General features: G+C 43.6%; 1 protein-coding gene across 5 annotated transcripts in view; it reads left to right on the forward strand.

Moving 5' to 3' along the window:
* The first annotated feature begins 1,473 nt into the window (after window positions 1–1,473).
* LOC129817627 (AT-rich interactive domain-containing protein 1B-like) overlaps window positions 1,474–25,928 on the forward strand; it is a 100,343-nt gene continuing 75,888 nt past the window's right edge. For 2 of the 5 annotated variants that reach the window (XM_055873060.1, XM_055873061.1), the window contains exons 1-2: window positions 1,475–3,084; window positions 7,566–7,769. In XM_055873060.1, coding sequence (XP_055729035.1) covers window positions 1,819–3,084; window positions 7,566–7,769 — 1,470 coding nt within the window. In that variant the 5' untranslated portion in view covers window positions 1,475–1,818. Of the gene's footprint in view, window positions 3,085–7,565; window positions 7,770–13,958; window positions 14,109–25,928 lie in introns of all 5 variants that reach the window. The other 3 variants (XM_055873057.1, XM_055873058.1, XM_055873059.1) reach the window with 3 other exon arrangements.

The raw sequence follows: 25,928 nt of genomic DNA on the forward strand, positions 1-25,928 counted from the left end.
TGGTGGAATTATCCAGGGCACATTGCCACACAGACTTGCAAAACACTGTGAAGTACACTTGACATTGACGTGTACTTCATGTGTATGTAGATGTGATTGCAAAACCCTTGAATCTCCTTCTCACAGGCCAACACACTGGCCTGTACAGAGAATGCATGCTTCAGACACAACCATCATTTACATTACGGTCTGGCTTTGTTATTGGAATGCCGGACATAGACATCCTATACGTTACCATTTTATATCTAATTCTATGCTGTCTGTACTATCATAGCTTCACCAATGCATTGCGATTTGAGAAAATTCATTGTGATTCCTTCTTATATACCTCCATCCACAAGGTCTTTGGCATCAACCTTGCTACCAGCTGCTTGAGAAGAGGCCTTTGGTTGCTTACCTTTATCCAATGAAAAGAATTATGCACGAACTTGGATTGCAAATAAAGTATAATTTTTTACAATTCTACTGTCATCGAAGACTATGAAATGGCTAACTGGAACGGGTCAGTCTTCAAGACACATTTGGGAATACAGTCACTTTCATACACTGCATATTGGGTCACTTGAAGCCATCCTACTAGTAAACAAATCAATTGTCATATTGTTATTTACTCAACCCTGAAATTGAAAGCATGTTGGTTTGACAAGTGTCCTTATTACAAGGTGTGCTGATTGCATGCGAGTCCCAAACTGCTCTCTAGATAGTCCACTACTTTTGACCAGAGCCCTATGGGTAGTGCACTATGAAGGTAATAGGCTTGCAAACACTGTGTTGGAGCAGTATTTTCCCTTCCCTGTAAAAAAAAAAAAAGGTCTGTGGTGTCAGTGTGTTCCTGTGGAGCTGTACTGTGCTGCTTTCTGTGGGTTTTCACTGACCCACTTTCCCTGCTTCACTTGACTGGGCTGCTGCTGCCATTTCTGTGGGAGGTCTCAGACGATTTCCCCCTTGAACAGGTCCCTCAAGTGAGTCAATACCTCAACATCACACAGACTAACATATTCAGGAAGAGTAGCAGCTAATGGGGATCCTAATCAAATAAAAACATATTTGCTCATGTATATTCACTCTCATTTAGGCCTAAGTAGAAACACACAGACATTCTCATATGGCCTGTTTATATTTTTCTTTCAATTCTTGTTACTTTAATAATAACAGAAGAGCATAGAGAAGAATGAGTACATGTACAGTATACAGTCAACAATTTCCACACATGATCGGTGAATTCATAGGTGAATGAATTCAATCAGACAAGTAGATTAGGCATAGTAAAGAAAGCTGGGAAAACAATAGCACCATTCATCGCAAAAGTAGGCGCTCGAACACCATTTCCAATTTAGGCATACAAATGCTCCCTTTCAGCCTGGTTTGCTATGAACATGCAAATACTTTTTTGTTGTATGTGAATAACAGTGATATTTATTTTTTAGGGCTCAGGTGCCACTACTCAGAATAATCTCGCCCCGCCCCGACCAGGAAATCGTCAGCCATTCAGCCCTCTAGATCGCTGAGGTATAAACTATGGATTCTTAACGCTCGCTGTTGCCATGCTGGGCTAAATGGTCTTTGGAGAGAAAAGGCATTTGCCTGTATACGGGTTAAACATGGAAGTAAAAAAGTTTCATGCCCGTCTTTATCAAAACTTTCAACATGAGCTCACTCTAACATAGATGGTATTTATGCTCATATTCGACACTGTATGCGCTCTTTTTCATTTCCCGCTAACGTTAGCTAGCTGGCATCTTTTCGTGTTCTGCTTTTCTTCTATATGTTTAGCTTGCTAGCTCGACTGGATTTTCTGCCTGAGATGTGGACTTGATCATGGCCGCACAAGTGGCAACAGCCTCAACATCAACTGGTAAGAAAAGGTCGAGTTTAACTAGCAGCGTGAGTCAAGAGTTTAAATCTGGAGTAGTTGGTGGAGCTGTAGTTGGGGTAGGAAACGGGACTATCGTTCATGCTATTAATGTAGAACGCAATCACCATGAATTGAACCCAAACAGAGTTCGAGTTTTTACTGTAAACAACAATTCGAGTCAACGTGAGAAGGAAAGTGCAGATTTTAGATCGGAGTCTTTTTCGACTTCAAATTGTAGCATGAGTTCGGGAAGCATGGAGACGGGAACGCTTGTCAGTCATAAAGTGAAAAATGTTGGTGTCGGAGATCCTCCTCCATCGCACCACCACACACCTCCACAGCAACAGCCATCCAATCAATTCATTCATCACCAACAACGCCAAATTCACAACAGCCAGCAGTCGATACATGGAGAAAGTGGAAACCGCCAACATGGAGGAAAAGAGAACGTTTTAGGGAATCAAGTGGAACTCCATGAGCAGCAACAAATGCTAAATAAAAGTGGGGAGGAGGACCAACCGGGCAAAACAGAGGACCGTATTAACAGCAGGTACGACCATGCCAGTTTGGGACCAACTAATAACATCAACCCGCCCCAAAGTGGGAACAGCTCAGTTTCGGAGTTAAATAATAGTTATTATGGAAAGGGAAGAGGTGGGCCTTGCTTTGATCAACATGGCGGACAACAAAGCCCAGGGTCTGGGATAATGCATTCGGTACAACATAACAATATGGATCAACTTCAACAAAACTCCCACGAAGGATACCAAAACAACCCGTACAATCACTACCCGAACTACCGACCTGGCTACGGTAACAGTGGATATGGGATGATGAGTCCCTCTCGGCACGGGAACAACATGATGGGCCCAGTCAGCAACACGGCTGCTGCTAATCATAGCAGAGCTGCCATGGCTGCTGCCTCTTCTTCTGGTGGTGCGAATATTGGAGGGTTTCACAGATTTCCAGGGCAAAGTCAGCAGCATCCGTCGGGGGCTACCCCGACTCTAAACCAGTTACTGACATCCCCGAGCCCTATGATGCGGGGCTATGGCAGTGGCTATCAAGATTACACTAATCCTTCTGCTCAACAACAACAATCAAGCATGGGGCTGACTAAAGACTTGAGCTCCCAATACGGTTCAACAACTCATAGTTGGGGAGGACAAGAAAGAAATCACCCTGCCATGAGCCCTGGAAACAACGGACAAGGAAGCGGCAGATCACAGGTAAATGATGCATTCATATGTCACTTTTTTACTAATTGGCCGAACTATAACTACGCTTTCCAGGCGGCTTGGCTAGTTAATTTAGCTATGGACAGACACGTTTGCTATGCTAATGTATTAGCTAGCCAGCATCGCTAGGACAGCTTTTGTACATTGTACTGTTTTTAGAAAAATAAACATGCACGCGGAGAACACCCAAATGGTAATTTTCTGAATTCCGTATCCTTGTGGGCAGCTAACTAACTTAGTTAACTATTCTGTTATGGTTGATTTGAAGCTGGCATTTCAATTTCTGTCCAAGGTGACTTCTGGTTGGGGATCCCAGATCTTTCAGTTAGCTTGCTTGCTAGTCTCTTAAGTCTAGTTAAGTTAGTCTGTTCTCCAACATTTCAAACTTTAGGTACAGTACTGTACCATGCAAACGTATGCATACCCATGCTGATAAATTTACTACAACATTTGCAATTTAACTTGTGGACTTGCTTGACTTGCCAAATTAAATACAGGTTAAATAAAAATAAAAAAACGTTAGTTTTCGCACCCCAATCTATCGACCTTCCTTCTAGCTAGCACATGATCTGTGCAACTGCTGAGATATTGAAGTATCCGTTTCACATCTCAACGCATATTTACTTTTATTCAACAAATCAGAATTCTTACTAGCTAACACTAACATTCGTTTGTTGATATCCAGCTAGCTAGATATCATACACTCCAATTGTTATCTGCTATTGCTAGCTAGCTATAGCATAGCCTGCTAACGTTAGCCTTGTTACACCAATTTGAAGGCCTCGCGTTGACCAAGTAGCTAAATGTGCTCATCAGCACGTATTATGATCATTATTTCAATTTATTTAAACAGGGAAATTGCATTTAGACCAAGGTCTCTTTTACAAGGAAGCTCAGCACACGATCATACAAATTCCCAATATGTACAAGCAATTGAAGAAAATGAACATATGAAAAACAAACACATTACTCACTAATAAGTCATCAACCAGCCTTCTGAACTGCCCTAGTGGCGCCAAAACATCAAACTTGAGCGTTCTGGACATCATTCCGCAAAAAAAAAACTACCCACAGATCTACCTAACTCGATGGAAACTGAAGGGATCTCCAGAGTTAGCCATCATGTAATCAGGTCTGGTGACTTGTGTGCATGTCTGTCATTTAGCAACGAAGTAAGGTATGGCAGACATTTGCACAAGGGCTTTATAAACAAACAGACAGTAGTGCATTGATCTATAATATTTGAGAGGGCCAGACTACTTTCTGATACAGAATGCAGTGACAGGTTCAGTACACATCTCCCTGGTAAAGTGTAGTGGGCTATGATAAACTGAGTCCAGTGGCAGCTGCATTCATATAGACGATATCGCCATAGTCTAAAGCTAGAATGAATGTCAACTGGATGATTGGGTTTCTGCTATTTAACAAAATGCATGCCCTGTTCCTATAAAGAAGCCTATTTTAGATATTAAGGTACTTACATTACGTATAAAACAGTACATACTGGTGTCCATCTTGCACTTCCAAGAGCACGTTGGAAGCATGAACATTTGGGGTAAATTTGACCGCTACCTCCTAATTGACCTAATCTTGCATCTGATTGGCTCTTGCCACCTGCCTATCAAGGACGGGGGGGGGGGGGGGTCAGGATTGTGTTCTGTTTCCATTGTGTAATGGTATCTTTGACACTCGTGGCTTGACCTCTTTTATCTAGTGATGTGATCCTGTTTTTTTGACATGGAGGCCATTATGTGGTCTCCCTTCACACATGCAAATTAGCCATGTGCCCGATCCCACAATCAGCCAGCTAAATACCTCAGCTGGAAAACACACTCTCTCTCCAGGCCTGCACTGTGACAACCTACCAAGAAGTGCCTGGTTTGAAAGCATTGAAGTCTTTTGTAAATGTGAGCATGTTGTGGACGGACCCCTCCATTAGACAGGCTTTCTTTCTGAAAATGTTTATCAGCCACTCTAGTCTCTATTGTAGCTTCATTTCCCCACGGCTAAGCCCCCCACAGTGTTTAAAGATGTGCAAACTGCTGCACTGCACAAAATATGGACTTTTCAGATGGAAGTTTTTTCTTGTATTCACTAGCTAATTCCTGCTGTCTCCAGCATGCTCTGAGATCCTGTTACTGACAGGCCTATAATAAACATTTCTCCTTTGAAAGTCGATTATCTTCACTGGGGTATTGTAATTGAGTCTTAAATTAGGCATTTTAAAAGAGGACATGTCCTGTTTTTCTGCAACTCTCCCTCATTCTGGCTTTGAGCACACGGACCGTGGCGCATCATAAGCACTATGAGGGGAGTGATGCTGGCTTTGGTCTCTAACATTCTTGCCATCAAAGCTCTAGTTTTATTACATTTTGACAAGTGGATATGTTTACCTTGTAGATGCAGTGTGTGGATATAGCCAGATGATGTGGGAAATGCTGTGGTTTGCCTGTGATGTGCAGGATGGTTCTATTCAAGTCTGGACGTAAATGAGTCTGGACGTCCACTTCATTATGGGTTGGAGAGGGTTCGTCCTGTGCTCTTTGGTTACCCGTAGTGTAGGGTTACAGACAAACCTGAGATTGTGTTTTAGGAACTCAACCCAGGCATATTTCTGACAGATTTGTAATAATTCTGCTGGCTTAAAGTAGAGGGGTTTCTCTTCATAGTTTACTCCTCCCTCTCCAGATGCAGGTTTGATGTCTCCTCCCCACCCTCTTTATGGTGTGAATTGAACACATGGCACTGGGACTCAGTATTTAATTAGTCCTGAATGGCACTCTATTTCATATACAGTGCTCTACTGTTGACCAGGACCCATATGTTTCTGGTCAAAAGTAGTGCACTATAAAGGGAATATGGTGCCATTTTAGGATGTAATCCTTTTTATTTTGCTGATTTGTAGGTAGGATTTCCCCATCTGAATGGCCTCATTCACATTGACAGCAAGCCCTCGTTTGGTAGATTAGCCTACAGCAGACAGAAGAAGTGTTTAGCTGGCAGAAATTGAGTGATTTTTGCTCACTGGACTCCTAATACAGGGAAAATACGAAAACAAGCTTGACCTATTTGCGTTTTTTTTTTTAAATCCCATCATTCTTTGCTCTGCAGCTATTTTCTCCAGTCTTTCATTTGTGGGGTGAGACTTTCTCAAAATAATGGACCTATAACGCCTTCATGTGTGCTGTTTACGAACGGATTGAAACCAGTGACAGGTCATAAAATGGAGTAAGAACAGCACAAAATGTAATGTTTACTGCTGGTACCTGACAAGCATTCTTGTGTTTTCGACCTCATTAGACAAATTGTTGTGTGTGTATTTAGTTCAGAAAGTGTAGTGTTTGGGATTTAAGTAGCTTTTTCTCTATCTGATGATCTAGTCTGTCTGTCTTTGTAGTGAGAAGGTTTTCTTTTAAGACTGTTAGTCATTTGAGTTTACCATGCTGGATTCTGGCAAGTGTAAAATAAAAATATTGCTTTGTTTCTGTCTTTGAACAAAGTTGATTCATTCAAATTAGGCGTACTGCCAGGTGTACAATACTTCTACAAAGGATTGTTGGTACAACATCCTCCAACTTGCTTTCATTGATCATAATGCCATCTGAGCTACAGCGAAAACATTTGAATCGTTTTTATTCTGGATAACCTACCCTTAACTGTCATTTAGTGAGTGTGTGTTAAAATCGCAGGGTGCCCAGGCATGACTGCTGACACCCAGACTATTCGTTTAAAGTGGCCCCTTGGGCTTTCTCGATTGCTCACATTTTCTTTAAGTGCTGCTTCAATTGGCCTGAATTTAGCAGTGACATGAGAAGATTAGTTTGAATTGCTCTCACTCTTTTTTGGCACAGCCTGCCGAGCCTCTCGAGAATAACCTGACTCCTAAAGCACTTGACGGCACATTATCCTGGATATCTTTGCCAACCCCTGGACCTGACTACGAACCTCAGGCTATTTAATAGGACTCCGATGGAGTGATGGAGAAATCTGATGTATTGAAACATTTAAACTACTTTTGTAATTTGCAAGACATGGTGAATAGGCCTACTTCAATTCTGGCCAGCTGTCATATACTGGAATTTGAGTGATAGTCAGAATTGGACCATGTCGCTATTGTTTTCTTACTAGTTTTAGTAAGAAAACAGTTCTTAGGCTAGACTGTAGATATATTTTTATACATTTTATTTAATTAGGCAAGTCGGTTAAGAACAAATTCTTATTTTGAATGACGGCCTAGGAACAGTGGGTTAACTGCCTTGTTCAGGGGCAGCACGACAGATTTTTACCTTGTCAGCTCGGGGATTTGATCTTGCAACCTTTCGGTTACGAGTCCAACGCTCTAACCACTAGGCTAACTGCCGCGAATGAGAAGGAAGGGGCCTTTGACCTTGCAAGCTGTTGGTTGTATTATAAAATATCTAAAGCATAGTTAGCCCAATCTTATGCTAACTCCTCCCATCTCTCTCTGTTAGGTGCCACCAATAGATGCCATGGCGATGAAGCGCTCTCAGCTCTACGGCATGGGCAACAACCCTTTCTCCCAGCAACAGCAGGGCGGGGGTGGCTCCTACCACGGCCAACCATACGGATCACCTTCTCCTCACCGCTACCCAATGGGAATGCCTGGGAGGGGTCAGATGGGCATGAGTGGAATGCAGTATCCTCAACAGCAGCAGGTATGTTCTCCATTTTAGGCTAGTCGTCAACCACTGCCTAAATGTCTGTCATTGCAATGTAGGCTACTTCTCTACAGACTACTGTCAGCATTCAGGAGTACTTAGCACATGACGTATTCACTTTTACAATGAACCGCATTGGGATGCCCTTTCACCAGTTATACCAGTGACTGGAAGGCAGAGGGCTCTTCAGAGCTGTGTGGGTTTTGAATGACAATCACATTGCAGGTTAAAAAAAGCTTTGGCCTGTTGTCCCATCACGCAGACGGCATGGGTCTGTCAGTGTGCCTGCCTGTCCGTGGTTGCATCCCAGATGGCACCCTGTTCCTAATGGACCGGGTTGAAAGTAGTGCACTATATAGGGAATAGGTTGTCACACAACCCCTGTGTGGGTGGCAGGGCTCTGACTGAGTGTAGGGATCTGTTGACATGCAGCATGGCTGGCAGAGCAGTGTGGGCCAGGCTGGGCTGAGTCAGTCTATTCTGGTTAGAGTCAGACTGCACTGCTGCTATATTTAGCCCCCGGACAGAATGTTGGACTTGGCTCTTAACGCTCCTCCAGAGACGGCCTGGCAGTGGCCCTCACATGGGACCAGGCTGCTGACGTAGCATGATGTATGATGGTCCTAAATAGGGACTAAAGTCGGCCTCACCAGTAGTATTTGTGTACTGTTCTCGCTCTCTCTCTTACTTATTTATATATATTACACACACACACTGTTTGTTTTGCTGATTGAAGTAAATTTCCTGGGTTTTGCTGCTGTTCTGTTTCACAGTTGGCCCTCTTTCATTCCAGCTGTTATCCTTCCTGTGACCGGTGCTGAAAAAAGTATGGAAACCCTTGTTGATATGAATAGATAACAGCTTTCTATGCCCTCCACTTTGGCATGGGCTATGCATGACACACACACACTAGGAATTGTTCTGCAGTTGTAATCTTGTCATATACCAATGTCATATTGATACTGCCTTTGTGGCACTGGATAAGTGTCTGCTAAATCACCTAAATGTAAATATTCACAACACCAGCTTTGAAAATAGCAGAAATTGCGTTGCCCAAAGAAAACGTCATCTCGACGATGGTAGAAAACCACTATCACATCATTGCATCATTACATCATTAGAAATCGGCAGCATTTTCCAGTTTGACCCTAGGGCTCTATGTGTAAGTGTCAGCTCTGCTTGCTTTTCCGTCTTGGAGAGAGACGGAGCATATAATGACTTTTATCAGCGCCGGGCCCCAGATGGCCCCTTCTCCATTACCTCATGGATCCCACCTGAAATTGGATGCTTCAACTATTCAGATACCACCGGGGCCCCGCTTTGCTATTTTATATTGATTGTGTTCCCGAGGGGGGGGGGGTGGCCGGCCAGCAGGGAGAGAAGAGATGCAGCAGAGAAGACATGCCCGTATTAGAGATGTCATTCAGAGATCAACCTTAATATTTCAAGATAATTAGGAATGGATTTTCCTCAGTCTACTATACTACTTCCTCAGTCTACTTTTCCTCAGTCTTCCTTAGTCTACTATGCTGGCTTTCCTTCTTGCTATGTCTTCCCTTGCATCCTGCTGTCTTTGGTCTGGTGTCAACTGTCCTAAATGGCACCCTATTCCCTCTATAGTGTACTACTATTAATCAGGGCTCTGTAAAGGGAATATGGTGCCATTTGGGATATTCCCCTAGTGTCATCGGTCCCTGATTCAAAACTGTAATATCTTATACTTCACGGAGTCGTGGCTGAACGACGACACTATCAACATACAGCTGGCTGGTTATACGCTGTACCGGCAGGATAGAACAGCGTCTGGTAAGACAAAGGGTGGCGGGCTATGTATTTTTGTAAATAACAGCTGGTGCACGATATCTAAGGAAGTCTCGAGCTGTTGCTTGCCAGAGGTAGAGTATCTCATGATAGGCTGTAGACCACACTATCTACCTAGAGAGTTTTCATCTGTATTTTTCACAGCTGTTTAGAGGCATGCTAAGACCACATTGAATGAGCTTTATTCTGCCATAAGCAAACAAAAAACGCTCACCCAGAGGCGGCACTCCTAGTAGCCAGGGATTTTAATGCAGGGAAACTTAAATCCGTTTTTACCAAATTTCTATCAGCATGTTAAATGTGCAACCAGAGGGGGGGAAAGAACTCTGGACCACCTTTACTCCACACACGGACTCATACAAAGCTCTCCCTCCATTTGGCAAATCTGACCATAATTCTATCCTCCTGCTTACAAGCAAAAATTAAAGCAGGAAGCACCAGTGACTAGATCAATAAAAAAGCGGTCAGATGAAGCAGATGCTAAGCTACAGGACTGTTTTGCTAGCACAGATTGGAACATGTTCTGGGATTCTTCCGATGGCATTGAGTACACCATACCAGTCATAGGCTTTATCAATAAGTGCATCGACGATGTCGTCCCCACAGTGACCGTATGCACATACCCCAATCAGAAGCCATAGGTTACAAGAAACATCTGCACCGAGCTAAAGGCTAGAGCTGCCGCTTTCAAGGAGTGGGACTCTAACCCGAAAGCTTATAAGAAATCCCGATGTGCCCTCCGGCGAACCATTTAACAGGACTAACATACAGGACTAAGATCGAATCGTACTACACTGGCTCCGACGCTCGTCAGATGTGGCAGGGCTTGCAAACCATTAGACTACAAAGGGAAGCACAGCCGAGAGCTGCCCACTTGACACAAGCCTACCAGACGACCTAAACTACTTCTATGCTCACTTCGAGGCAAATAACACTGAAACATGCATGAGAGCACCAGCTGTTCCAGAAGACTGTAATCACGCTCTCTGCAGCCGATGTGAGTAAGACCTTTAAACTGGTTAATATTCACAAGGCCGGACTGATTACCAGGATGTGTACTGCGAGCATGCGCTGACCAACTGGCAAGTATCTTCCCTGACATTTTCAACCTGTCCCTGTCCGAGTCTGTAATACCAACATGTTTTAAGCAGACCACCATAGTGCCTGTGCCCATGAACGCCAAGGTAACCTGCCTAAATGACTACTGACCTTAGCACTAACATCTGTAGCACTAACGTCTGTAGTCATGAAATGCTTTGTAAATCTGGTCATGTCTCACATCAACACCATTATACCAGAAACCCTTGACCCACTCCAGTTTGCATACAGATCCACAGATGATGCAATCTCTATTGCACTCTGCACTGCCCTTTCCCACCTGGACAAAAGGAACACCTATGTGAGAATGCAATTCATTGACTACAGCTCAGCGTTCAACACCATAGTGCCCTCAAAGCTCCTCAATAAGCTAAGGACCCTGGAACTCAACACCTCCCTCTGCATGCTCAGTCCACTCCTGTACTCCTTGTTCACTCATGACTGCACAGCCAGGCATGACTCCAACACCATCATTAAGTTTGCCGATGACACAACAGTGGTAAGCCTGATCACCGACAACAGCGAGACAGCCTATAGGGAGGAGGTCAGGGCCATGTGGTGCCAGGACAACAAGCTCTCCCTCAACGTGATCAAAACAAAGGAGATGATTGCGGACTACAGGAAAAAGAGGACCGAGCACACCCCCATTCTCGTCGACGTGGCTGCAGTGGAACAGGTTGAGAGCTTCAAGTTCCTTGGTGTCCACATCACCAACAACCTAACATGGTCCAAGCACACTGACAGTTGTGAAGAGGGCATGACAAACGCCTATTCCAGATTTGGAATGGGTCCTCAGATACTCAAAGGGTTCTACAGCTGCACCATCGAGAGCATCCAGACTGGTTGCATCACTGCCTGGTATGGCAACTGCTTGGCCTTCTACCACATGGCACAACAGAGGGTAGTGCGAACGGCCCAGTACAACACTGGGGCCAAGCTCCCTGCTATCCAGGACCTCTATACCAGGCGTTATCAGGGGAAGTCCCTAAAAATTGTCAAAGACTTCAGCCACCCTAGTCATAGACTGTTCTCGGTACCGGAGCGCAAAATCTAGGTCCAAGAGGCTTCTAAACAGCTTCTACCCCCAAGCCATAAGACTCCTGAACACTTAATCAAATGGCTACCCCTCTTTTACACTGCTGCTACTCTGTTGTTATTATCTATTCATAGTCACTTTAATAACTCTACCTACATGTACATGTTCCCTCAACTAACTGGTGTGCCAGCACATTGACTCTGTACCGGTACCCCTGTATATTGTCTCTTGTTATTTTACTGCTGCTCTTTAATTACTTTTATTTCTTATTCTTATCTGTATTTTTTTTTTTTTTTACCGCATTGTTGGTTAGGAGCTCGTAAGTAAGCATTTCACTGTAAGGTCTACACCTGTTGTATTTGGCGCACGTGACTAATAAAATCAGATTTATGGAGGTCTGAAAGCGTCTGGCCTATGAAAACCCATTACAGCCCATACAAACCTAAGGATTAAGAAGCCATGCTGCATCTTCCCAAACTCAGATTCGTTGTCACGCTGATTTGATTATAGATCATGCACTCTAGCTGAGACGTCTTTGAGATTGTGACGTATTTACATTACCCTGTGTCCTGCATGGCATTGTACTATCTCAGTAACCAACACCTCATTTAATCAAAGGTCTTCCTAGTGCCAACCCTCAGTTTTTTTGGTATCTGTCAGTTTGTTCTTAGTAAATGAGTCACACTGCGCTGACTGACAATGGCAGCACCTGATTGGGTCTAAGCCTGCTGAAGTGATAGCAGGATTTAGCCAAGTGTTCTCCTCCAGGTTTGTACATAATGATCACAGTATTTATCTGATGGGACTTTACAGGAGACAGTTAATAATGCAGACTGGCTCCGGCAGAGAGCGGGGGTTGCGTTACAATAAAATGTGCAACTGTTTGACACTTTCCTTCATGGATTTGAAATAAAATAGCTGGTATAAGAACATTTTGGAATTCCCCTCTAGCCTATGACTACACCAATCCAAAGATTTTCCATTTGTGGGGTAGTGAAGGAGAGCACACTCTCACCACTGCTGCTGCTGGTACGTCCTTCAGATGCTCTTGGCCTGGCCTGGAAATTGGCTCAGAGGAGAGGGGCTGGGAGGCGAGGAGAGGCAAGGAGCTAGGGGAGGTTGAGTTAGACTCCCAGACATCAGTGTCTCAGTTCCATAGTGATGAGCTCATGTGTGGAAAAACCGCCTCAACGCCCCTCAGGCTTAAGGAGCAGACGGCTTGTTGGGTGATGAGCATTGCACACAGCTATTGGGTTGTAAAACTGCTCAGCGCTGCACTCCCATATGGGCCTCCATGTTTCTGCCATTGTGTCCCAAATGGCACCTTATTCCCCATGTAGTGCCCTACTTTAGGTATAGGCTGCCATTTTGAGCCGCAGACAGAAATAACCCAGCCATTATCATAGATTGCTCTTAGGTTTCATAGATATGATGTTTCATAGAATGAGCAGGCTAGTGTTCTTGTGCTTGGCTTTTGAATCCTTGAATCATTGAGGGGGAGGACCCTTCACCAATAGGGGGATGCTGAACTCTGCCTCTGTTGCAGAAACCTTATGATCGATCGTGTTGTTTACAGATTTCTCGATGGTGTACTCTAGAATAAATATCAGTCTGTTCTATACACTGCTGGTTTTGTGTATTTTGTTCTAGACTTAAAAACACGACCAGTAAGTGACTCCAGGTGAGGCAGAGAGAGGGATGAGCCAATAACAGCTGTTCCCCAAAACGCCTTACGTAAGACTGTTACAAACACCTTGCGATGAATGGAGGAGGAGGAGAGCAGCTGTGCTGTGTCCCAAATGGCACACTATGGGCTCTGGTAAAAAAATGGTGCACTATATAGGGTACCCTTTGGGCCACGGCGGCTGTGTGTATTCTTGATGTCAACACAATGTTAATGTATTGAGGCTGGAGAGGTGAGAAACCCTCCAGGGTTCTGTTCATCACTTCTCACTGCCGTTAGTCAACCCCAGTACAGAACATGGTAAACAACCTAGCAGGCAGTGGGACTGAGTCGAAATGACTTAGGCTATACTGCACCACGTTGATTGGGAGTTTAATCAAATTCCCTTCTGTATATGAATCGGGATTTTTTAATGGTATGCTGATGGTGTCTTGGTGAACTAAAGGCCATTGGTCTATCCTTTACGTCTTGCAGAGCTGTGGGCATTGACAGTGAGCTTTTAGAGAGTATTGACCCTATCATATCTGATGTCTCCTTTGTCTCTCAGCAGATGGCAGCTCAGTATAGGCAGCAGCAGGGGGGCATGGGTGGGTACTGCCAGCCACAAGGCCAGCCCCCGTACTCCAGCCCTCCCCAGCAGCAGCCTGCAGCCCCCACACAGCCCCCCTACATGCAGCCACGTCCACTGCCACAGCAGGTAAGACTACAACCCCTACAATGCCACGTGTGTAATGACGTTCACTAGCCAATTGGCAGGACTTCGGTTAGACTTCTGACCTTTCTGAACCACGCACTCATCGGCTAGTTCATGTCCATGAGTGTAATCAAAGCAGTGTTTACCCCATAAGCGCGCACACACACACACACGTTGATTTCATTGTGGAGAGACCGGTTTACTGGGATTATAGCCAATAGAACAGAGGCCACCCAGGTCCATCTTCATTTAAAAAACTTAATGAGCAATACATTAAAAACCAATTCTGTGCTGTAGTGTTCCCCAGAGATTAGAGTGGGCCGTTACCTGTTCCTTCTGCACTCCCTGTCCCCTCTCTCTCAGACTGCGTCCCAAATGGCACCCTATTCCCACTACTTTTGACAAGGACAGGCTGTTTGAGTCAGCCATTTTGGCTGCTCATATTTGTAGGCGTGAGGCAGCGGGTCAGCTGCAGTCATTTTTTATTCTGCTAGCAGAGTTACCTGCAGGGGGGTCCTTGGATGAAGGGAAAACCCTGACCCTTTGTGTAATACCTGGGGTTCCTCTGGTGAGAGGAGTGCTTCTGAGAGAGAAGGAATACACAGCAAAAGAAGAGAGAGGTTAACTGTGGTGCTGCCTGGCTCGAACAATGACAAATTGACTGAGTAAAATCCAGTTTCCAGTAGGGTGGGAATTGCCAGGTACCCCAAGTTAATGATAGTTTCACAATACTTAGGCGCCAATACGATATGTATTGTGTTCTACATGTTTTGAGATTCGATACTGTAATTTTTTTTGTATTTGGATGTTTCAAACATATTGCTCACCATATGTCTGATGCAGAGGGACAAGAGAGCCATGGGACATGATCAGTCATGGAAATAAAAAACTGAAAACTAAGTTTCTGTTTATCCCCACACACTAACTGTATTTAAAAAATATCTTAGATGATGACAAGACTGATAGGGGGGAAAAACATTTTCAAATTCTGCCCCTGCCACGTGTCCGCTCCCACTGTTTTTGACAGGGAGGATAGGGGAAATAAAGTGGTGGATTTAGACTGATACCCTTGTGATTGCTACAGCTCTTGCTAGCACCAAAGACCCAAGGTGGCCACCACTGTGCTTGTTAGACCAGTGTTTCCTGTGAAACTGGGTGTTGTAATGATGAAGCACAGCTGCCAACAACACAGAGCGTGAACTCTGTCGGGGGCCACTGAACAAGACAAGGCGTCGCTTCTAAGTTCACCCCCTTTAGGGATGCAAACAGTGTTCCACCTGACCGAAACCACAATCAAATAGTCCAGACCTTGTGGGAGAGACGGAGAGTGTGGCAGTCTACTGATCTGTGTTGCCCGTGCTACTCCGTCTCTCTCCTCTGTCCCAACGGCCTTAGTAAGCTTTGTGTCGTCTTGGCGAGACAATGAGTCAGCGCACACCACGGGAGACGTGCGTGTGTTTGATACAGTGAAGCCCGGAGAAAGGAAAGACAATATCGAAGCTCCCCTCCTGGACATGGGTTTTGATTTATTCAGTGCATCCCATATGACACCCTATTCCCTATACAGAGCAGGGCTCTAGTCAGAAGTAGTGCACTATGTAGGGCAGGGATCATCAACTAGATTCAGTCTCTGGCCGATCTATTATACATTTTTCTTGAGTGGATGGTCAGGTGCCGGAACATAATTACAAATCATTTGTAGACTGCAGATTGACCGCAAGAAGTTCAAACGATATAATATTTGACTAAAACATATAATAATTTCAAACCTTGCTTACGTTTGAATACGATCACATCAGGGTTTCCGTTAGGATCATCTGGCACCGGACAACGTGACTGGGAAGAAATTAATTTACCCGTCATTTAAGAAATCCACCAGACCCGTATGCATTGGGTGCATAACCCATTATGGCATCTACCCACGATGCTCAGAATGACAGACATCACATTTAGATTATGGTAATTCATCTTAAAAGAACATACAACTCCTGTAATGAAGCAGCCAATAAAACGTAATTTTCAAAAATTTGCCAAAATGCAATTGGCAGGAAAATACCAATCTAAAAAGCCCACCTGATAGTGTTTCCATAGTTACACAATCTCTGTTAGAATTTAAATATGCAACAGCTAGGACGGGTTGTTACTATGACTAGGATGGATTGTTACTATGACTAGGATGGGTTGTTACTATGACTAGGATGGGTTGTTACTAGGACTAGGGCGGGTTGTTACTAGGATTGTGCCTTTGGCTTCTGGACAACAAAAGAAAGTTGATATGAAACCAATAGAACAGGAGAGAAATGACATAGTGGTAGGGGCTGGGCGATACATTTTAATTAAATCGGATATATGTTTTTGCGCGCTATTCCAAATGCCTATATCGCAGAATCAAGTTTTTTGTTATTTTTTAGTTTTTATGAGCGTTTGTTCTCATGTCTTTACGGTCTCGTTCACTCCTTCTGTGCTGGACACCTTCCCATTTACACCAGAGATCTGTAATATAATAACGAGATGCTCATGTCTCTGCCCTATCAATGGGAGTTGTTGTCCCAAAGACGGGAAGGCAGGCTTCAAGCTTAAGTTAAAAATAAGCGCATAGAAAAGCACTGGGCTTATTTTGGACACATTTTGGCGAGAGTGTAAGCTCTCGCTTCGCCACTTTCTCCCCTACCACTCACAACAACAAAGATGAGAGATCACTTCTTCCTCTGACAAGCGGTTTCAAGACATTATTTTACTGATATTTACAGGGTATGGTTGGAAGTTAACCTTTCCAACCATACCCTGTTTCAACTCCTCAAATTTCCAGGAGAGCAGACACTACTAAAATCGATGTACCAATGAACATTCATTCTTGAAAATGCTCAGTTCATTGTGTGTGCATTATGGTACCACGTATTGCTAGCATCATTTTAGTCAGATAAAGATTGTTGTACTAGCTGTTTAGTCTGTGTTTTTTAATTTTGCAATAAGCATACAACTTATCAAAGGAATCGGCAACTCATTCTGAGAAATATGTCAGGCCACTTGATTTCAACCTGTGAACAAAGTGGACAGGCTAGCATGCAGTTCAAACCGAGACGGACAGAAGGGAACAAAGTGGACAGGCTAGCATGCAGTTCAAACCGAGACGGACAGAAGGGAACAAAGTGGACAGGCTAGCATGCTGTTCAAACCGAGACGGACAGAAGGGAACAAAGTGGACAGGCTAGCATGCAGTTCAAACCGAGACGGACAGAAGGGAACAAAGTGGACAGGCTAGCATGCAGTTCAAACCGAGACGGACAAAAGGGAACAAAGTGGACAGGCTAGCATGCAGTTCAAACCGAGACGGACAGCAGGGTGTGTTCATAACAATTCAACTGTTCTGCCTTGTTAGCTGAATTCAGAGCTTAGATCCAAGATCCACGTTGGCTAAACTTGAAATATAAATATTAGCTGGGTACTACTACTAAATAGGACGTGGGCGTGTGCTTGAGAGAGTGAGACCAGTTTTCATTTTCTAGAAAACCTGCTACATTATTAGTGAATGTGCATTATGCATGGTTCTGGTTACATTTGTAACAAAAAAGGGCTTTTTTATAGAGACAACTGAAAGCCTGATGAGTTATTATTGGCCCAAAAATTATTTTATGGTTGTGGAAGGCATATATTCAGCCTCTGTATAATTGCACAAACTCTGAATTCATTAAATTATTGCTGACTGTTTTAAATGCAGTGGATTTGACCTTTTAATTGTTCAACAGTGCTTATTTAGAGACATTTTATTTTTTTATTTTTTTTGAGATGTGTATATATTTTGAATTGCTCACAAGTCCGAAAAAATGTAAATGTGCGTTTTAGGCCATATCGCTCAGCCCTAATAGTGGAAGTCCAATAGGGAAGTAAATGGAAATGGTCTGTCTATACAGAAAGAAATAGAGGAATCCAGGATAATTTAGCTTCTTGAAAAACAATTGCTGTCGATTGTTTCAAATTGCAAGCTCGTAGGCCTTATGCCTATTTGGAAAGCCCACAGTGGGCAAAAGCGGGCAGCGCGCGTGGCAATAGGCCTAGCTGATTGAGTTGTGGCTGTCAGTAAAAAGCATCTAAAATATGTGTAGATAATGTGTCTTGAGAATAATAATTTAAAATGTTGGAGGGGTGTGGTAAAGATATAAGCGAGTCTCTCCAGAATTTCTAAGCTGTCTCTTGCCCATTCATTGTGTGAATTGTTTGCCATTTTTATTAATTCCTCATTACATATGTCATCAGTAGTAAATGTAATCCCCTTAGTTTGGATACATTAATTTATGTTAATACATGTATTAATTAGTCAATTACAGTTCTCATTCTTGGAGTGGAAATGTTGTTTGCAGATTTCACAACCTGCTACACTAGTGAGAAAGTTTTGGTTAATTTCATAACCATTTATGAGATTAACAAAAAACTGTCATTGTCTTTTGTTTGGAGTACTCCATGTGAGCAATGAGCACTTATCTGGTTTCTTTGTCCTGAAAATATTGAGGGAGCGCCTGAGAATGCATAGCAGTACCTGGCCTGCTCTGCGGAAATGTAGGGAAGTGTGTTGATAATATATTAAAAGTATAGTTCCTCACAGTAAGCTATTTGAAAAATCTTCCCAACAATCTCCCCCTCGATAATCACCAATCCTCGGGGTGAAAGAGCAATGGAAGTTACAGGCCTACTGCTGCATTGGCTTTTAGGCTATGAGTTCCATGCGCTAATTTCTTTAGCTGCCAATGGATCATGGTGTATCAATGCATATGGCAGAGGCTGGTGATGTTGATTTGTAACTTTATCATTTTAAATCAGATTTTCTGATAAAAAAATAATATATTCCACGAAAATGCACATACGAAAATCATAACTACGCTTTCCCAACTTGAAAGTCACGCGCTGCCTTTTAAAGTCTTTAAAAAAATAATTGCCTCCACGTTTCCATTAGAGGTCGGCCGATTTATGATTTTTCAATGCCAATACCGATTATTGGAGGACCAAAAAAAGCCGATACCGATTACTCGGACGTTTTTTTTATTTTTTATTTTTTTTATTATTATTATTTTTTAAATTATTTTTGTGTGTAATTTTTTCTCTTTTTTTAATAACTTTATTTGTAATAATGACAATTACAACAATACTGAATGAACACTTATTTTAACTTAATATAATACATAAATAAAATCAATTTAGCCTCAAATAAATAATGAAACATGTTCAATTTGGTTTAAATAATGCAAAAACAAAGTGTTGGAGAAGAAAGTAAAAGTGCAATATGTGCCATGTAAGAAAGCTAACGTTTAAGTTCCTTGCTCAGAACATGAGAACATATGAAAGCTGGTGGTTCCTTTTAACATGAGTCTTCAATATTCCCAGATAAGAAGTTTTAGGTTGTAGTTATTATAGGACTATTTCTCCCTATACCATTTCTATTTCATTAACCTTTGACTATTGGGTGTTCTTATAGGCACTTTAGTATTGCCAGTGTAACAGTATAGCTTCCATCCCTCTCCTCGTTCCTACCTGGGCTCGAACCAGGAACACAACGACAACAGCCACCCTCGAAGCAGCGTTACGCATGCAGAGCAAGGGGAATAACTACTCGAAGTCTCAGAGCGAGTGACGTTTGAAACACTATTAGCGCGCACCCCGCTAACTAGCTAGCCATTTCACATCGGTTACACCAGCCTAATCCCGGGAGTTGATAGGCTTGATGCACAGCGAAGAGCTTCTGGCAAAACGCAGGAAAGTGCTGTTTGAATGAATGCTTACGAGCCTGCTGCTGCCTACCACCGCTCAGTCAGACTTCTCTATCAAATCATAGACTTAGTTATAACAGAATAACACACAGATGTACGAGCCTTAGGTCATTAATATGGTCGAATCCGGAAACTATCATTTCGAAAACAAGACGTTTATTCTTTCGGTGAAATACGGAACCGTTACGTATTTTATGTAACGGATGGCATCCATAAGTCTAAATATTCCTGTTACATTGCGCAATTCAATGTTATGTCATAATTACGTAAAATTCTGGCAAATTAGGCGGCCCAAACTGTTGCATATACCCTGACTCTGCGTGCAATGAACGCAAGAGAAGTGACACAATTTCACCTGGTTAATATTGCCTGCTAACCTGGATTTATTTTAGCTAAATATGCAGGTTTAAGAAATATATACTTCTGTGTATTGATGTTAAGAAAGGCATTGATGTTTATGGTTAAGTACACATTGGAGCAACGATACGCACCGCATCGGTTATATGCAACGCAGGACACGCTAGATAAACTAGTAATATCATCAACCATGTGTAGTTAACTAGTGATTATGATTGATTGATTGTTTTTAATAAGATAAGTTTAATGCTAGCTAGCAACTTCCCTTGGCTTGTACTGCATTCGCGTAACAGGCAGGCTCCTCGTGGAGTGGAATGTATCAGGTGGTTAGAGGTTGGACTAGTTAACTGTAAGGTTGCAAGATTGAATCCCCCGAGCTGACAAGGTAAAAATCTGTCGTTCTGCCCCTGAATGAGGCAGTTAACCCCCCGTTCCTAGGCCATAATTGAAAATAAGAATGTGTTCTTAACTGACTTGCCTAGTTAAATAAAGATTAAATAAAGGTGTAAAAATAAAAAATAAATAGCGATTTCCGATTTGTTATGACTTGAAATCGGCCCTAATTAATCGGCCATTCCGATAAATCGGCCAACCTCTAGTTTCCATGGTGGGATTTTGTCTACAGGCTACTTTGAAGCAAGGTCAAACATGTCTCCATAATATAAAATAAAATATTCAGGTTTTAAACAATTTAATTTGTTTTCAAAATGCGCACTACCTCCAGCTCACATTGTAAAGTGGAGAGTTGAGAAATAAAAATGGTAGCTCTTTTTAATCGTGCACCAATACTGTTTTTAAACACTCGATTGCATTTAGAATTGTTGCGCGAGGAATGGGCTTCTAAAAGCAGGTTTTACTCAAGCAGCAACCAGGTGAGGAGCTGCAGGAGAAATTGCGCTCAAAATAGGCTCTGTACGCTGTACGTGTGTGATAAATCAGATACATGATGACTAACAAGAATAAACACAGGACAATTTAATTCCACTAAATTATGAAATTAACCTATAGACTGATAAGCATGACGGTCAAATGTATTTCCATCAATGAATAAAAAGCATTATTTTGCAAAGGGATTTCTTTTGTCTCGGTCATTTTTTGTTGTTGCCGGTAACAGTTTTATCAGCGTTTCATTATTATTTTGTCAGCCAAAAGCCATAAATTGCCAGTTAACGGAAACCCTGGATTACATACACAGTATGTCTCTATGCCTGGTAAGACTTTCGGGGCTCTACGATTGGCCTTTTTGTTTTTACAAGGAGCACGTGTGCGCCTAAGTTGAACACTTTAGGAGCACACAAGGACATTTTAGGAGCGTAATAAAAAATATATGCGCTAACTAGATGATTTCTTTGTACTAATGGTGTAAGCATGACCGTCATGAATCTGCACTCGGTGTATTCTCCGTGGCACTCGGGTTGCGGTACAGTGAAGTCATCATTGCAACAATTATCGTCTGGGTGATTTGTTCTCTGGGCATACTGGTGCTCCTGAATATATTAAGTCAGGTCGCACAGCGGGTAAAATGGACGCACTGTGAAGAATTCCAAAATTAAAATCACTTGGCGCCGATTTGCTGGTGTTTTTACAGTCTTATGTGTCGTCGCCCCACCCCACACACACTATTCTTGGGCTCTGAAAGCTAACTAAAGTCCCCAGTGGGCCACCAGTTGGATTCCTAACATAGGGAATAGGGTGTCATTTGGAATGCATGCTGTGGCTGACTGCAGCCCGGCAGCTTGGCTGTCATGACTGGTCTCAGTGAAGAACGATCTCCTGAAGGGAGCAGCCAGGGTCCATGCCCTCCTCTGCATTTTACTGACACTATGAATGCAGCTCTCGGCTTAGATTGGAGGTCACGTTACGCTTGGCAGGAAGGATGATTTTGGCCTTAAAATCGGCTTTAAAGTAAAGAGTAGCTTTTCTCTCTCCGGCTCCGTTTGACTGGATAAAGGCCTGTAGTTAACAAGAAGAGATGTGAACCCGGTCAGGCAGCCCTACCACTCTCATAGTCTGCGTCTCTATGGTAACAGCACACCCTTGCAGATCCCTGCAAATTGATGAGTGTTTTCTTCTGAAATGATTCACTAGAATTCATTGGTGATTAAGTGTCAGCGCCTATAAAAAAAAGTAAGATTGAGTCTGCTAGAGCTATTTACTGGGGGTATGTGAAATGACTAGCACTGAGACACGGGTTAGATGCAAATCTCTTTTAATAAGGAATGCAACTTTTTGAGGACACAACAATCATGATACGTGAAATAGACGTGATTACATAATGAACCGGTTGCTTGCTGACGACGGGCGTATTCTTGAGCACCAAGCGGACTGTTGCTTTGGGGAATAATAAAATGTACATTTTAACACGTAGCTGTGCTATTGCTGATACAGTCTAATGTATTTCCCGTTGACCTCCATCACATAGAGCCTGTCGGAGCTGATATGTTGCAACTCAAATGGCTCCCTATTCCCGACATAGTGCACTACTTTTGACTAGAGCCCTATGTCCCATGATCAAAAGTAGTGCACTATATAGGGAATCGGGTGCCATTTGGGATTCACACATATTCTGTGATGCTTTGTTGCCACGGGATGATTTGTTTAATTCCCTTACATCACGCATCCCTCGCCATACCTCAAACTAATCCCCTTACATCACGCATCCCTCGCCATACCTCAAACTAATCCCCTTACATCACGCATCCCTCGCCATACCTCAAACTAATCCCCTTACATCACGCATCCCTCGCCGTACCTCAAACTAATCCCCTTACATCACGCATCCCTCGCCGTACCTCAAACTAATCCCCTTACATCACGCATCCCTCGCCGTACCTCAAACTAATCCCCTTACATCACGCATCCCTCGCCGTACCTCAAACTAATCCCCTTACATCACGCATCCCTCGCCGTACCTCAAACTAATCCCCTTACATCACGCAACCCTCGCCGTACCTCAAACTAATCCCCTTACATCACGCAACCCTCGCCGTACCTCAAACTAATCCCCTTACACCACGCATCCCTCGCCGTACCTCAAACTAATCCCCTTACATCACGCAACCCTCGCCGTACCTCAAACTAATCCCCTTACACCACGCATCCCTCGCCGTACCTCAAACTAATCCCCTTACATCACGCATCCCTCGCCGTACCTCAAACTAATCCCCTTACATCACGCATCCCTCGCCGTACCTCAAACTAATCCCCTTACATCACGCATCCCTCGCCGTACCTCAAACTAATTCCCTTACATCACGCATCCCTCGCCGTACCTCAAACAAATTCCCTCTGAACATATTTCATTACTGTGTAGCCAAGCATTTCACAAGCAAAGGAAGTCTTTAATGTGTAAGCTATTTGTAATATCGCTGTTTGTCAGCCTGCCTGGCTGAGAGCTTGTACTACATTGCACTGTGTGAATATCCTTAATGATCTGGAAGAGTTATTGAAGAATGGAAAAACAGACCCGCTGAATTTCATGAGAAATGTTTTATTATTTTGGATTTTGTTCAGTAACGCATGCAAACCCCAACTCCAATGTATCATCTGTCATATGATGCATCAGCAGATGAAACCCGTCTTCATCCCAATGTATGCTCAACTCAAGTAGACACATCTGTTCCTTGGTGGGGGTGGAGTTGGCCTCTCGCTGGCTGCATACCTTCACTATGATTAGTTTCCTGTGCGTGGCCCTCACACACACACACACACACACACACACAGAGTACATACCCCACTCCTCTTCTCTGGCCCTCCCTGCCTGTTGAGGGAAGTGGTCTTTATTGTGCCAGAGCAGCTGTTCCATACGACTGGCGTGTGAGCAAGTACGACAGAGCACTGATGGCATCCTCGGAGTGTAAACATTGGCCTGTGTGACCTGGCCGTGACCCAGCTATCACTGCACTACACTTGCGTAAACCTGGCCAGCCCTGCTCAGTCTGTAAATATCCCACCAGGCTAACAGCTTAATGGGACTAGTCTGTGTTTTTCTCATTGCCTCATTTCAAACAGACGGATTCTCAGTGATCTGACTGGCCTCCTGAGTATTTGCTTACCTCAGGAAATGGTAGGCTCTCGTTTTGAGGAAATCCTACAAAATAAATGAACCACAGAAGATATAATGTCCGCTGAGTCACTGGGCTGCAGGCCAGTTTATACTAATCTGTATGATTTATTTTATTTAACCTTTATTTAACTAGGCAAGTCAGTTAAGAACAAATTCTTATTCACAATGACAGACTGACTACCAAAAGGCCTCCTGTGGGGCTGGTGTTCAAAATAAAAATATAGGACAAAACACACATTACGACAAGAGAACACTACATAAAGAGAGACCTAAGACAACAACACAGCATGGTAGCAACACATGGTAGCAGCACCAAACATGGTACAAACATTATTGGGCACAAAGGTCAAGGTAGAGACAACAATACACCACACATAGCAGCCACAACTGTCAGTAAGAGAGACCGTGATTGAGTCTTTGAATGAAAAGATTGAGATAAAACTGTCCAGTTTGAGTGTTTGTTGCAGCTCGTTCCAGTCGCTAGCTGCAGCGAACTGAAAAGACGAGCGACCCAGGGACATGTGTGCTTTGGGGATCTTTAACAGAATGTGACTGGCAGAACGTGTGTTGTATGTGGAGGATGAGGGCTGCAGTAGATATCTCAGATCGGGGGGAGTGAGGCCTAAGAGGGTTTTATAAATAAGCATCAACCAGTGGGTCTTGCGACGGGTATACGGCGATGACCAGTTTACAGAGGAGTATAGAGTGCAGTGATGTGTCCTATAAGGAGCATTGGTGGCAAATCTGATGGCCGAATGGTAAAGAACATCTAGCCGCTCGAGAGCACCCTTACCTGCCGATCTATAAATGACATCTCTGTAATCTAGCATGGGTAGGATGGTCATCTGAATCAGGGTTAGTTTGGCAGCTGGGGAGAAAGAGGTGCGATTATGATGGAGGAAACCAAGTCTAGATTAAACTTTAGCCTGCAGTTTTGATATGTGCTGAGAGAAGGACAGTATACCGTAAACAAAACGGTACAAATCCTCCATTCTCCACTCCATGTTTGAGCTCTTCGGATTAAAGGCAGTTGTTTCTTGGCAGAGCCTCCAGTACTTAACATTTTACTCCAGTATTTGCCAGTTTAACACAGTATCATGTTATTTGTGGGGTTAAAGTCAGTGTTTGTCCTTAGACATGCCCAGACCCAGTTACAGGCTAGGGGATAGTGTTACCACCACTATCTGCCTGTTCTTTGAGTGGTGTGTGTGTGTTTACTAACTTAGATGGAGAAGCACCACATAGGCCTTCATGGGGGGGGCATTTTAAATGTCAGCAGAAATGGATTAGTAAATTTCTGTTTCACTTCTCCTTCACCCTGCATCTCTCTCGCTCACTCTCTCCTGTCCTCTCTCGCTCACTCTCTCCTGGCCCCCCTCTCTCTCTCCTGGCCCCCCTCGCTCGCTCTCTCTCTCTCTCTCTCTCTCCTGGCCCCCCTCTCTCTCTCTCCTGGCCCCCCTCTCTCTCTCGCTCTCTCTCTCTCTCCTGGCCCCCCTCTCTCTCTCGCTCTCTCTCTCTCTCCTGGCCCCTCTCTCTCTCGCTCTCTCTCTCTCGCTCTCTCTCTCTCTCCTGGCCCCTCTCTCTCTCTCTCTCTCTCGCTCTCTCTCTCTCGCTCTCTCTCTCTCGCTCTCTCTCTCTCGC

Source organism: Salvelinus fontinalis, chromosome 20 (genome assembly GCF_029448725.1).
Source record: "Salvelinus fontinalis isolate EN_2023a chromosome 20, ASM2944872v1, whole genome shotgun sequence".
In the NCBI taxonomy this organism is placed as follows: Eukaryota; Metazoa; Chordata; class Actinopteri; order Salmoniformes; family Salmonidae; genus Salvelinus; species Salvelinus fontinalis.